We start from the raw sequence: 13,304 nt of genomic DNA, 5'->3' as shown, positions 1-13,304 counted from the left end.
ACACTTTGGAACAGTAGCATTTATTTAATAATTTTTTTTGTTATTATTCCAAATCAACTTGACAGACGTAACCATGCATATTCACTGTATGGAAGCAAACTATAATAGGTTTGAGCAACTTTATTAGGAGGAGCTAAGGCATGTGAGACATGGTGAGTTTTGCTGCAGTGTTTTACCTCAACTTTTTTCATGCAACATTTCTTTATATTAACATATAGCTTATCCTAGGTTCTCCTGTTATGCTTCATGCAAAAGGGAATAATTTAAAAATACGGTAAAACTGGCTTTAAAATAATAATTTCAAAGGTGAAGCACCTTATGTGTGTTGGGGGTGGAGAGCTTCATATTTATTCATTTAGCTGATGCTTTTATCCAAAGCGACTTACAATTGCTATATATGTCAGAGGTCGCACACCTCTGGAGCAACTAGGGGTTAAGTGTCTTGCTCAGGGACACATTGGTGTCTCACAGTGGATTCGAACCCGGGTCTCTCACACCAAAGGCATGTGTCTTATCCACTGCGCCATCACCACCCAGACAGCTTCACACTTCTGCACTTATCTTTGGTGAAGTGTGGTCTGGGTGCCAGACTTATGACAGTGACACTTCTACTTCCTCTTCCACATAATGCACCTTTTATTTTGGGGTGCTGTATATATCTTTGTTTATTGTATAAAATGATCTTGCTTACCATTTCAAACCATTCTTGAAACATGCCCTGATTTGAGAGAAATGCATAAAAGACCAAGATCAAAAGAAGTGATGGTATTTGGTGTGAATGATTTATTGGCCAATATCAAACACTCAACAATTGCAATTTTCTCACAAAATGATAAATGATTGTGGATCAGCTCATATTTCTTGATTTGTTATTAAGTTTTAAATTCAGTAACAATGCCGATTGGAACAGAAAAGCTTGTCTGTAGGGAAAATAAAAGCTTAGGAAGCAGAGTGAAAACAAAAGGAAGTCATTAGTCAGAGCTGAATGAATCTGCTGTAATCCCTGCATGCTTGAGCATTGAAGTATTTTCTTTCTGGGAAAGCCAGAATATTGATGAAGACATATTTTAAGTGAAATACTTGATCCCAAACAGTCTTGCTGTCTGCAGTCAGTGACCAACGTGTGATTTTATCATGCTGGGATATTCATATTGTAAATATGTTCCTGACAAAAATGTTATGTTACATTTTAGAGTGTAATCAAGTGCTGCAATTTTTTCTACAATGGGAATGTTTGGAAATATATATCCAGGCATCACAAAACAACAAATCCTCAGATTAGATCCTTCATGGGACTCGAGTCATATTATGGTGCTTTTTCTTTCTTTTCGCCATTTTATGCTGATTGCACATTAATCGGCCTGTTACATTTTTTATATTGTTGTGCAGTGGTTATATTAATATAAATGCACTGCAACATTTCACAATCCACTTTTGCATATTGAATTATTCAAAATAGTAACCAATGATTGCTTTGATGAAATCCTCCAAACGAAGTTGGATTTTACTGACCAAGAATGGCTGCACTTGCATGGAATTATTCTCAAGTATTGTTCAAAGATTAAAATATGACATTATTTATCTCATGAAGAAAAAAAATAAAAGTTTGTTTGTGTGTTTGCATTAGAACATTACAGTAATTTGAATATAAAACAAAAAAAAGTGTTGTTTTTACATAATTTATTAAACAGAAAACTGTTTTTTTTAACCATTCTTCCAGCTTTTTATGTTTGTATATTTAGATATTTTTACATTTTCAAAAACGTAAGGGAAAAGAAAAAAACTCTAGACAAATGTCTAGACACATGAACAACTTTGTGAGATTAGGAGCAAAGTGTCCCTCGCTAATCCCTCTGTCTATGGTGGTATTTTGGAGGTGAGAACGCTTTGTCTATCAAAGATGGCAGATGATGTGTTAACGGCTGATCATTACCTGATACGGTTGGCTTCATCAAAAGACACGGCCTTATGTTTGATGTTTCCAGATGGTGATATTTGTGAATAGGTGAGTTAATCATTGTGGTCATAGTGTTCATAGTGGAGGCCTTTAAAACAAGACAAAAGAGGATTAAAGGAGAGCATGCATTAGCATTACTGCAAAAGTGCTGCAAAATGTGTTTCCTTCAGTTTAGTTTATAGTCATTTCTGCCACACACAAGTGTTCAGTGGAGCAAAATGTCATTTCACAAGGTCTAAAGTGCAAATTGCAGATGGGACAAACACCACAGACAGACTTTTTGGATAAAAAGGCTTTACATGAATGAACATTACAGGTTTTATTTATGACATTTGCTTGTTCCATTCTATTCAAATCAATCAATAAATGCCAAAGACAAATAAATAATTTTTAAATACCTCAATAATTAGTTTCTTTGACTACGGAGACTTTTATGCCCCAGGGGTTGCTCTTTACTAAAATAGATTTGAACATTTTTTCCTCATATGGCACTCACTTTAAAACTATTATATTTAAATTGCAAACTTTTTTTTACCATACCCTTGGAATTGTTTTTATCTTAAAACATGAATTTAAATATAAAAATGTAAAAAAAAATTATCTCTGCTAATATATATATAAAATATTATATTTAAATATTTTGTGAATGCGATACTGATTTTTATCATTTTAATATTTTTTCTTACACAAATTACATCAGTGGCATAATTTCCATTACAATCATATTTTGTTGGAAATGCGTATGATATTTTATTATGTAAGTACATAAAATATGATTTCAATTATAAAACTTTTAGGCTACTACATTTTTTAAATGAATCTGATTTTTATAATTCTGCTAATATGAAAAAAATCACAAAGTTTTTCAAAAATAGTTTTGTAAAAAATTATACTGATTTTTCCACTACAACCATATTTTTTGGAAATGCTCATGATGTTTCATCTCTATATAAAATATGAATTCAATTATAAAAATGTACTATAGGCCATATATATTAACCATTTCACATCAGTAACAATTTCCACTACAATCATCTGATGCATTCCTGCATATTGTGCTCAAGCGAGCTGTCTGCAGGAAGTGCAAGGCTGCAAACTGATCTGAGGAGCTGATCAGGAAAACATCTCGAACAATACACGTACATGTTTTTTCAAGCCATGTGTATTCGGGTGGAGATCCCATTAAACTCACACACGAACCTTTTACAGATGCAAATGTGCCACGAATGTCAAGAATTCACACCTGCCTCCTATCAGTTCACTTTGATGATCACCTTTGAAGGAAGGCTGGCCCACTGGATATATAATGCCATTCGAAGGTAAGTCAAATCATTGCAAGCCCAACACCAGCAGGACTAGGTCACAATGGCAGTCGTGCAAGGAAACGTTGGGAATGGACACTTAAAACAATTCCAGCTGTTTCCTAACGCGGATTTGGAAAGGAGGACTAACATGCACACAACAGGTAGGAATCTTTCTTGAAATGCATTTGTGAGTAACTAAGTAATCAGTATATCTAACTTCAATCATTGTTACTCATTTTCTCATCAGATTACGCAACTCAAGACAGCACGAGGTTCCTCCATGGCGCCTCCAGAGCCGACAGCGCGAGCTTGTTTACGCACCGCAGAAAACGCACCAACTTCACGCAGCAGCAGATTGACGTCCTGGAGAAAGTGTACTTGGACACCAAATACCCTGATATTTACTTAAGAGAAAAACTTGAGGCTCTGACCGGCTTGCCAGAGTCGAGAATTCAGGTGAGCTTTCTGTCAGTAATGTTCCTGCTTAATATTAACGATGGCTCCCTGGCTGGTTTCTACGGAAGCGTATTGCATTCACTTGAGGAAAAAAAATCTACTCTGTTTTTCTGAATTAACGAGTTAATTATGTCAGAATTACGAGATAATTAAGTCATTAATTCAGAAAAACAGAGCAAACTTTTTTTTTTTTTTTTTTTTTTTTTTTTCTTTCATGAGAAATTATCTCGTAATTCTGAGATAATTAACTCGTTAATTCAGAAAAACAGATTTTTTTTTTTTTTTTTTTCCTCAAGTGAATGCAATACGCTTCCGTAGGTTGCCAATGTTTCCCCTTAAGTACATTTTTCTCAGAGCAAGTTTATATTTTAAGGAAAAAACGTTTTGAAATATGAAATTCTATCTAAAGTAGTAGGGGAAAAACATCTTATGTAACGTGGAATGTTTTGATATGCATTTAGCTCTAGCTATAAGGCCTTTCACCCCCCCCCCCCCCCCCAAACTTGACATTTACGAAAAATGCTCATCTTGAAACCATAGTTCAATCTTTTAGTTTTAGTAAAAGTGACAACTAGTGCTGGCGTTGTCTGAATGTATGCCGGTGTGGTTTTATTGTTTATTAATGGCATCAGCTTTCTAAACCAATGTTAATTTTCTATTCAGGTCTGGTTCCAGAACCGAAGAGCCAAGTCACGGCGCCAGGTGGGAATTCCTGTTCGAAATAAGACCAGTGGAGACGTTCCGACCACCAGCAGTCTCCTTATGAACCAGTTTACTACACATCAGAACCATACTGGCCTGGAGACACAAAGACTGCCAAAGTTTGCCACGAGGGACTTCAGTCAACCGCTGATCAACTCCTCAGATGAGAAGATCTGCACCATGAAAGGTGACATGTACAACCCGACTATGACGCCGTGTATGTTCAGCAGAACTGAGGAGAACCAGATCAAGACAGATCACCTGAGTGTTGTGGTGCCACGCAATTACACGCAGCAGTATCCAAAGGGACACGGACAGTTTATGAGCACAAGCCATGCTAAGTCTACAATGAAGCAGTTTTTGGTGGAGTATGATAACTTCCCTCCGAACAAGACCATCGGGCCAGAGATGAAGGTTGTTATTCCACCTCTCCCATCACAGAATAACTTCATGATGTCTTCATCATCCCCCAAACATGTCACCCGTTCAATCCAAAACATGCCAGTAAAGGGCCAGCCGGGAAGTTTTGGAACTTTCTCTCCCATTAGAGCAAGCGAAGCCGTCGAGTTCTCAGATTCCGACTCGGATTGGGAAAGAGAAGCCATGTCTGGTTTTAATGGGTTTATTTAACGTTTCAGTTTATCACTCACAGAGTTTATCTGAAGTTTTGAAGGACATTTTTAAGGTTTGAAAATCAGATATTTATTGTATATTTCAGATTATTGTATATTATGTTTTGTGATTTATGACACTATGGGTGCAAAGGAAGTCATTCTACATTGATAAATAAAAAAAAAACATCAGTATACAGACTCTGAGCCTTCATGAAGATAATAGAAATCAATTTATTTACAAACATCTGTCTCATGCATACACTTATAGGCTTAAAAAAAAAACCCACAGAAAACTAACGCATTTTAAACATACACCAGTGGGGCATTTGGGTGATTTATTTCTTCTTCTAAGGACGAGACAAACTGTTTCATTCCACACAGCTGTCTATTATAGGACTTGTAAACAGATTGGTTGCTTTGCAAAAATACCTAAATCTGTCAAGTCAAAAAATGTCCACATTACCCTAGATATGATCGATTTATTGATATATTTTGAGTGAACTGTACAGTTATCTACAATGTACATATTTAAAACATACAGAACAGTTTAAAACAGACAGAACAGTACCTCATCTCTCAGGACACTCAAAGTTACACACTTCGAAAAAGAGAGAGGAAATAAAATTATACAAAACTGCACCAATCAGGAGTGCCATTCGGCATGCACCCTAGTTGGAAACCAATAATAAAAAATAAGGGGAAACTTAAATATAAAATTGAGTGTGAGCAACATCTGAAATGACCAAACAGTTACATCTACTAAACTTCACACTCCACTTTTTTTGCTTGCAAGTTGAACATCTTCAGACACTTTGGTGTCATCAGGCAGGGAATTTTAACACTACTTGTGCAGGTACAGTTACTGAACACACATTCTGACCTTTCATAACGTCAAACAGAATGAACACAAAAGAACAAAGTGATAAACTGAAGAGGTGTGTCGCTGTCCGTATTTGAGATTGGGAAGTGTACAAGTTTATTTCAGTCACGTTCTGTTGGTGTTGTTGGCAGAGAAAGCATGGAGGTTACCCAGCTGACTCAGCCCGCTCTGTATGTGTGCTACATGGATCTCCACATTATCCTGCAAACAACTGTAGAAAACAGATCATTGTAGGTGATCATAGGAGGTTTTTTTTCAAGACTGTATCAGCACTGTGCGACTAGAACTTTCAAAGTGCCAAAAATAAAAACAATGTAAAATAAGTGGAGGAAAACATGTATTACCTCAGGTTGGAGTCATCTATTGAACTCTTTATGTCGTTTAGAGAGTCTGTGAGTGATTTGAATTCAAATGAATTCAAGTCTCCCCCTTCGGCCAAACACTGCATTAAATAAGGAAAGAAAAATGATCAGGATTCAATGTGAAGTACATTTGCATGTGTCATTGAGGCACTTGAAATAGCTTGACAGATCTGAATGAAAAAGTTGAGCAACTGAGCTGCTAATTGATTAGTATTCTTCATGCTTCATTGTGGTAGTCTAGGCTCACAAGTTCTAGCCTAGTAATACCAAACTCTGCTACTTCGCTTTGATATGCGAGTCTGGAAGGGCATAATTGACAAGCGCTTACTTTCTCGTGGGGGGGCGCTTGTCTGAAGTTTAAAATCATTGGTGTACTCATAAACCAATCACATAACGTTTGGTTATGACATATGTTATGCGCCGCCTCGAACTTCCACTGTAAACACAGGGATGCGGCGAAAACAAAACCATCGAGCGAAATACTGGAGTGAAGATGGCTGCAAACGACTTTTGCAGATTATGTGAAGTAAATCTACGCATCCACGGTACAATTAGTGCATCTAAACTAATATTTGACAGTAGAGACTCCCCAGTTTCTCGCTGACGAACAGTAACAGTTGATAAATAAACAGTTGACTCCCAAAACCTGTCGGGAGTAGGGCCACAACATGACCTCCATTCAAAATGTGAACCAAACGGTCTTCTTGTTCGGGCTTCAGTTGGCAAATGCCGAGAATATTCTCCACAACAGAGTGAATAGCATCCTGTGTCTCCATGTCCGCTGTAGTTTTAGATTTACCTAACCTAAACTACAATCTTCAATTCGGCTCTCAGCGCGCCCTCTGTTCGTTGGTTGGACGGCTGGTGCAGAGCCGGAGATAATCTGGGAGCTAGTTTGCTATATCAGACTGAGTACAGAAGCGAACTGAAATTGAGTGGAAGTATGAAGTCTGACGTAGTCAGGCTACACAAGTTCCTGGTCTGTGCTCTATGCATGCTTTTCAATGTGGAAGCTTATTTCCGCCACAAAAAGAAAAGGACATTTGTCTCAGAATTACAAGAACAGTCAGAATTGTCATAAAAAGTCAAGTTACCTTTTCTATTTTGTGGCAAAAGAAAAGTCAGAATTATGAGATGTAAACTCAGAATTCAGAGAAGAAGAAAAAAAAAGTGAGCTATGTAAAATCAGAATTCTGGGGAAATGAAGGAAAAAATGTGAGATGAAAAGTGAGAATAAAAAGAAACAAGGTGCCATTTTTAATTCTGTGGTGAAAAACTATTATAGTGATAAGGCATGCTTCCTTCAGAAAATGCTAAATTGTTCTATGTTTTAAATGACATACAGAAGTAAACAGTTTAGTCTGGTACCCTGATCTGCAGGAGGAGTGCCGTAAGACGAGAGACGAGTTGGGTGAGGCTGGGGCTCTGGACACGCTGTTCTCCATCAGGCAATGAATTACTCTGACGCACAACTTCCTGTGACTCTTCTTCACAGCGCCGTCGCAACTCACTGGGCTGATCTGCAGGCTGCATGCCCTGATCTGGAGCCAGCTGAACAGAGAAGATCACGGATGAAAAATGGATGAAAGTGAATTTAAATGCATACTTTATGTCCAGGATTTTGTGAAGAAAACCAACTGAAGGTCTGGAAAGCAAGTTTGGTCATGTGGTGGGGTGGGTAAAAGAAATGTATATACCTCATAGCAAAACTGCTGTACTTCACGAAGGACTTTGTTGAGGTCTTTATTAAGCTGTTCCAGGTCCAGTACTGTTGTGGCATATCTCTTCTGCAAGTCCAATCCGATCGGCATGGAATAGGACTTCTGCAGAGGAATAATGGACGAACTTACATGGCATACTACTAAATTAACATGTACAAAAACACCACCATATCAGCTTAAAATCTTACCAGCTTCTCAGCTTCTGTGTTCATCTCCTTCAAATGCTTTATGTGTTCTTTTTTAATCATGAGGATTTTGGACAGGCGTGTCTAGCAGGAGAATAAAACAAAATATTGAAATTCTGTGGAAATTCAAGTACATAGACAACATTAATAGTTTAGTAGTAACAATTCTCACCACTTGCACAAGAAACTTGACAGGAAAGCCACCCAGTGTCTCTCCATCAGTTCCTGTCAGTTTACTTCTCCAGGGAGACTGACTGAACAGAGGGTCGTTATCCTAGGAACAGAGCAAAAAGAGGCTAAGATTATTTTTCCAAACACTTTGGTGTAATTTAATTTTGAACATCTATTATTCATGTCAGTGGTTCTCAACTAGTTTTGCTTCAGGACACAAATTGTTCACTGCATATGAAGCAACCCTATATGCTAACCCTAACCTGCACAGTATCAAAATTGTCATAAAAGCAAACAAAACAATATCCTAAAATCAAACACTAAAATCTATGAATAGCCCAACAACATGCAAAATGATTCAAATGGCACAGACCTGCCTTTAAAAATTAAGTGTTTGGTTTCTAAATGGCTTTTGAAATGGTTGCACTTTTGGCACCCAATTATTCACCAAAGGAAACACTTTGTGGCTGGAACGAACCACACGTTGTTGCATTTTATTATTTGCATTTAACCCAGTTTTGTCTCTGTTGCCTGCAACCCTAGCAGAACAGACCTCCAAAACATTTCAGGATAATGACACACCAGTTAACAACCCCATTTAAAAAACACATTTGACAAGTCTCATTTTACCATTAAGATGGACTGGGTTGAGCCGGGATAGGACCCGCGGGGTGGGGTCAGAAAGTTCAGGAAACGAGGTGGCCTCTGTTTCTGAGCGAAAGCAGATATGGGCATCGTCTCATGAGGTTCATTGCTCTGGAGAGAAAGCATTGGGGAGTGTTAGCCATTCAAATCAAATGACAGTTTATCGTTTTAAAAAACGACACAAATTATAATGGCCATTTGTGATAAGACAGTAATTTTCTTACAAGCACTTCGTAGTCAGGAACAGTGTGTGTGCCGAGCCCATTTCTGTCAAAGGTCACACGATACGTTGCTGCACTAGTATCTACTGCATCAATCTGACCAGTAAACAGGCCATCATGGACACCCCTAAGACGAGCTACAGTTTGAAAAAAAAAATTCTAATTTTTTTATTTCAGCACAATGAGCATAAAAAAATAAACAATTGAAAACTACAATATTTCTAGATCAAGTTCATTCTAAACTTACAGTCTGAAGACCTAAAAGGTCTATTTCAAAATGCTCCTTACACATCTGCTGATTGTGTCAGATATCAAACATTTATAATCAAATCCTCACCTGTAACTTTAGTGCCAATGACCAAGGGCAAAGGAATCTCATCGGGCAGGTCTTTGCATAGAGACATATCTGTGATTTTCCTCTGCTGCAGGAGACGCATCTTCTGCCTCTTCTGTTTCAAAGCCATTCGCTCTTCAGCGAAGAATGCTGAGGAACATCTGAAAAACATGAGACGCATAAGTACAAGCTCGGGATGCACCGAAATGAAAATTCTTGGCCGAAGCAGAACAAAATTAAACACTGGGTCTAAGGCCGAATATTGAACATGGTTTTTCGAATTTTTTCCCCCATGTAGGCCTATTTTGCCATTTTTTTCACCATTGCATAAATTAAATAGCAAAATGTGCTTTTTACTGTTTTCAAATAAAAAAAAGGCATCTCCGACATACCAAAGCAGCACAATTTAACTTAAAATTAATAAGTTACTAAAATAATATTTTTGGGCCATTTGACCCCCTTCTTGAATCAGGCATGTATTTTTTACTGTACAAATAAATGCAGCCTTGCGGAGCAGAAGAGACTTTTAAAACATTAGAATATATTACAGATCCCAATTTTAACACTATGTGTGAATGTTATAATAAATGTATAGAGTTGTTGTAGGGTAATTATCATCATTATTATTGTCTTTATTTTTATTTTATTTTACAGAGCAACTATAAAATTACAATACTAACATTTATGAATGTTGATGGAGTTGTTTTTTCTTAGATATTATTTTGGCAGAAACTCGCAGGATGATAGTGCTTTTTGTTGACTACAGCATGCAGAGATATATATATATATATGATTCTCATTACGAATTTGGGAAGATGTTTGTCACACGTATCACATTGTCACGTCTTTAAAAAAAATTATAAAACAATGTTACTGAGCAAATGATGAGTAAACGGTGTTTTATCACAGATTTTTCTTGCGCTTTGGACTTTGAACCCTGGCGACGCGAGCTCGTACAGTGCTGTTTAAATACATTTTGCAGTTTATTTACTAATTGTTTGAGGCCATTTCGCGATTTCAATAATTTCGCGATCATAGTAACCAGCAACAACCACCCCTTCCTCTTCTCATCGGAGACATGAGATGCAGCGCTAAGCAGTCTCTCGTTGTCAGTGCTTCGTGCTTGTAATGATTTTTACGTCTTTCACTGACAGTTTAAATTCTTTCACACTGCATACGTGTTTGCTGCATTAGTGCATGCTTCTATTTGATCACGTCATGTCATTGTTCGGTACAATTTATTTGGTCTTTTCGCTTATTCAATTTCGGTTGCCGAACATTCGGTGCATCTCTAGTGCAAGCGTCTGAATTCAATGATATCAGCACTGCATGTTATGGGCATTTATTACTGTACAAGGTTGAAAGTGAGCAGCCAGTTAACCTTCGAGGTTTGCCCATAAGTCTTCTGATTGTTCCCCATTCAACTCTGGTCAACTTTCTGGTCTTTAGATTAGGAAAAGACTCCTTCAGACACAGGCAAAAGTCATTGTCTCCTTCAAATAAAGGCCTAAAAAACATGAAAAAGATGACAATTGGAAAGGCAGAAACATAACATATTAGTGTTCTAGCAAGATGCCAAATTAATGCTGATATATGCACAATAAAAGTTAGTAATCAGTCAAGCAGACTATTTAGGGGTCTATTCATATTAATAATCTATTAATAACGGAAATGCAATATCATATTTATGGAAGGCAGACACCACTATCGCTTTCCAATACTCAAAATGATTAAAATATAAGAATGTGAATATTAACAGCACAAAAACTGCACAGTGACTGGAAATCTAAGGTTTGCAGAACATACCTGTCAATATTTGAATAGAACCATTCATAGATGCACCATTTGTGCGCTTTGGGAAGTTTGAGCAAGTTTCTTAGTCTCAGTCCGATTTTTTGTGAAGCCCTTTTGTCTGGTGTTGTGACATTTGTAAGTTTCTGAAAAGGAAAACATTCAAATTTTGCTGGTCATTAAAAATGCTAAAATCACTAATCTTTATGTCAATAGGGTAATGTCTCTTTAAAAGCACATCTCTCACCTGAGGCACAGTGGTGACCCTCTGGCTTCTCCTGGGAGATCTGGAGGCGAGCGGCCGCTCCTCATCCTCGCACGACAGTCGACTCCTCTTTGAGCTCCTTGTTGGCTGAAGGACAAAGCAGACAGGAGATATTTAGGGTCAGTAAACATTAAAAGGCAAAGGTGCTACCATGGACCTTGGTCAGGTAGGCACCCTACTGAATTAAAGGCAGATGAAAACAAGGCTGTGCGAAATGGTACACACTGTATAAATGTCCTAGATCACATCATTTTCATACCTGATAACTTTCAAAGCTGTTATGGAATTTATGTTAACTAAAAGTCACCCACCCACCCAAAAAACATTTAAATCGCTGTTGTTAAAGAAAAGTACAATCTGTTGAACACACTGTACTACTTCTAAGTTCTAACCCTCAAAGCTTAATTGTCATTCCAGTAAAAAAAATACATACAGCGCTACCTTGATTAAGGTCTATTGTAAGCCAACCTGGAATTGCAGCAACTTCAAGTATGAAGCATTAATGACAACTTACCGTTTCCGTAACATAACTGCTCCGTCCCCTGGTGGTTTGAGATTTTGTTAAATTGTTCTTCTCATTTAGAGTATTAGACAAACTTCCTTCTGTAGAAAAGCAAAACAACAGGGCCAACAATTACTAAGCTGTGGCTGGGATGTAAAGACTCAGCACTTTGTGACAATGTGCAGCACAATAGTTGCAGGTGTCACAAACAACAGACTGACATACCTCTTAAACTTACAAGGGCTTTAGCTGAAGAGCCTGAAGACAAAAGAACAACGGATGAACAATGGATGACTTTGATATATATCTAAACATAACATTTTCAAAAGAAAGACGATTAAACATCTAAAAAAGCAAATCTTAAATTTATGCAACACACTCAGGGCAAAGGTATTAAGTTCATATTCATCTAACTCCACAAAGATACTAAAGGTGCTAAATAATACAAGTTTAATTCCATAATATAAATGCTACATGTTAATCATGCTTCGGGCAGTTACTATTACATCCTCCGCAATCCTAATGCAATAAAAACAAAGCATATATATGACCGTGGGGGGAGAAATCCAGAGATTTATTGTGATAAACCAGATAAATTCTAGACACCAGTATTGCATCATATAGAGAGAGTGTTTTTAACATGCTGTTAACATATGGAAAGTGTTTATTTATTACACGTACAACACAAACAGACTGACACTGACAAAAACAACAAAACCCAGCAGCTGTCATCGAGTTACGACCCTATAAATGTCTGTGAAGTTAAACTCTGTCCGTATTATAACCACCACACTACTACTATCAACCGCAAGATTCGTTTTGGTCATAAATAAAGCATTATAAAGGGATTGTTAGGCGAAAACCTCCTCAGGTATGATATTTATTTATAGTAGTAGCTTCTGAAAGCTAACTGTTAGCTCGTTAGCCCCAGCGCTAATAACTTTGCGTCTATTTTAACACCACTCACAACAATGAAAAACACTTGAAATGTATGTCAAATAACATGCGTTATAAAGCGCCTTAAAAGTGTACATATGCTCGACAAGAGGGTTATGAAGCTCTAGTGAGGAGTTAGTTTTATTACTCACTCTCGTCTAACAGCTGCTCGAGCTCCGCCATCTTGAATTAGCCGCGCCGGTTTTTCAAAGGCCGAGTGCCGCGATGCATTGTGGGACGGAGAGGGCAGTTCAAACA

General features: G+C 37.5%; 2 protein-coding genes across 2 annotated transcripts; one reads left to right on the top strand and one right to left on the bottom strand.

Annotated features, from left to right (window-relative positions):
- Nucleotides 1-3,322: 3,322 nt before the first annotated feature.
- LOC306879795 (homeobox protein Mix.1-like) lies at nucleotides 3,323-5,049 on the top strand (the record flags this gene model as incomplete). The annotated part of the gene is made up of 3 exons (XM_079432984.1): nucleotides 3,323-3,422; nucleotides 3,509-3,717; nucleotides 4,381-5,049. 3 exons carry the CDS (start codon nucleotides 3,323-3,325, stop codon nucleotides 5,047-5,049), a joined length of 978 nt encoding a protein of 325 aa, XP_079289110.1.
- Nucleotides 5,050-5,244: 195 nt separating this feature from the next.
- LOC306880564 (protein lin-9 homolog) lies at nucleotides 5,245-13,265 on the bottom strand. Its single transcript, XM_079434169.1, has 15 exons — nucleotides 13,199-13,265; nucleotides 12,336-12,368; nucleotides 12,123-12,211; nucleotides 11,591-11,695; nucleotides 11,359-11,489; nucleotides 10,934-11,059; nucleotides 9,556-9,713; nucleotides 9,222-9,355; nucleotides 8,983-9,108; nucleotides 8,354-8,455; nucleotides 8,185-8,265; nucleotides 7,973-8,098; nucleotides 7,644-7,826; nucleotides 6,258-6,355; nucleotides 5,245-6,124 (listed from the first exon to the last, which is right to left on the bottom strand). The coding sequence occupies exons 1-15, from the start codon at nucleotides 13,227-13,229 to the stop codon at nucleotides 6,019-6,021; spliced, it is 1,629 nt and encodes a 542-aa protein (XP_079290295.1). The 5' UTR covers nucleotides 13,230-13,265; the 3' UTR covers nucleotides 5,245-6,018.
- Between the last annotated feature and the right edge of the window lie 39 nt (nucleotides 13,266-13,304).

Source organism: Barbus barbus (genome assembly GCF_936440315.1).
Source record: "Barbus barbus genome assembly, chromosome: 14".
NCBI classification, from domain to species: domain Eukaryota; kingdom Metazoa; phylum Chordata; class Actinopteri; order Cypriniformes; family Cyprinidae; genus Barbus; species Barbus barbus.
Note: the sequence above shows the minus strand (reverse complement) of the source record. Positions and strands in the feature narration are given on the sequence as shown.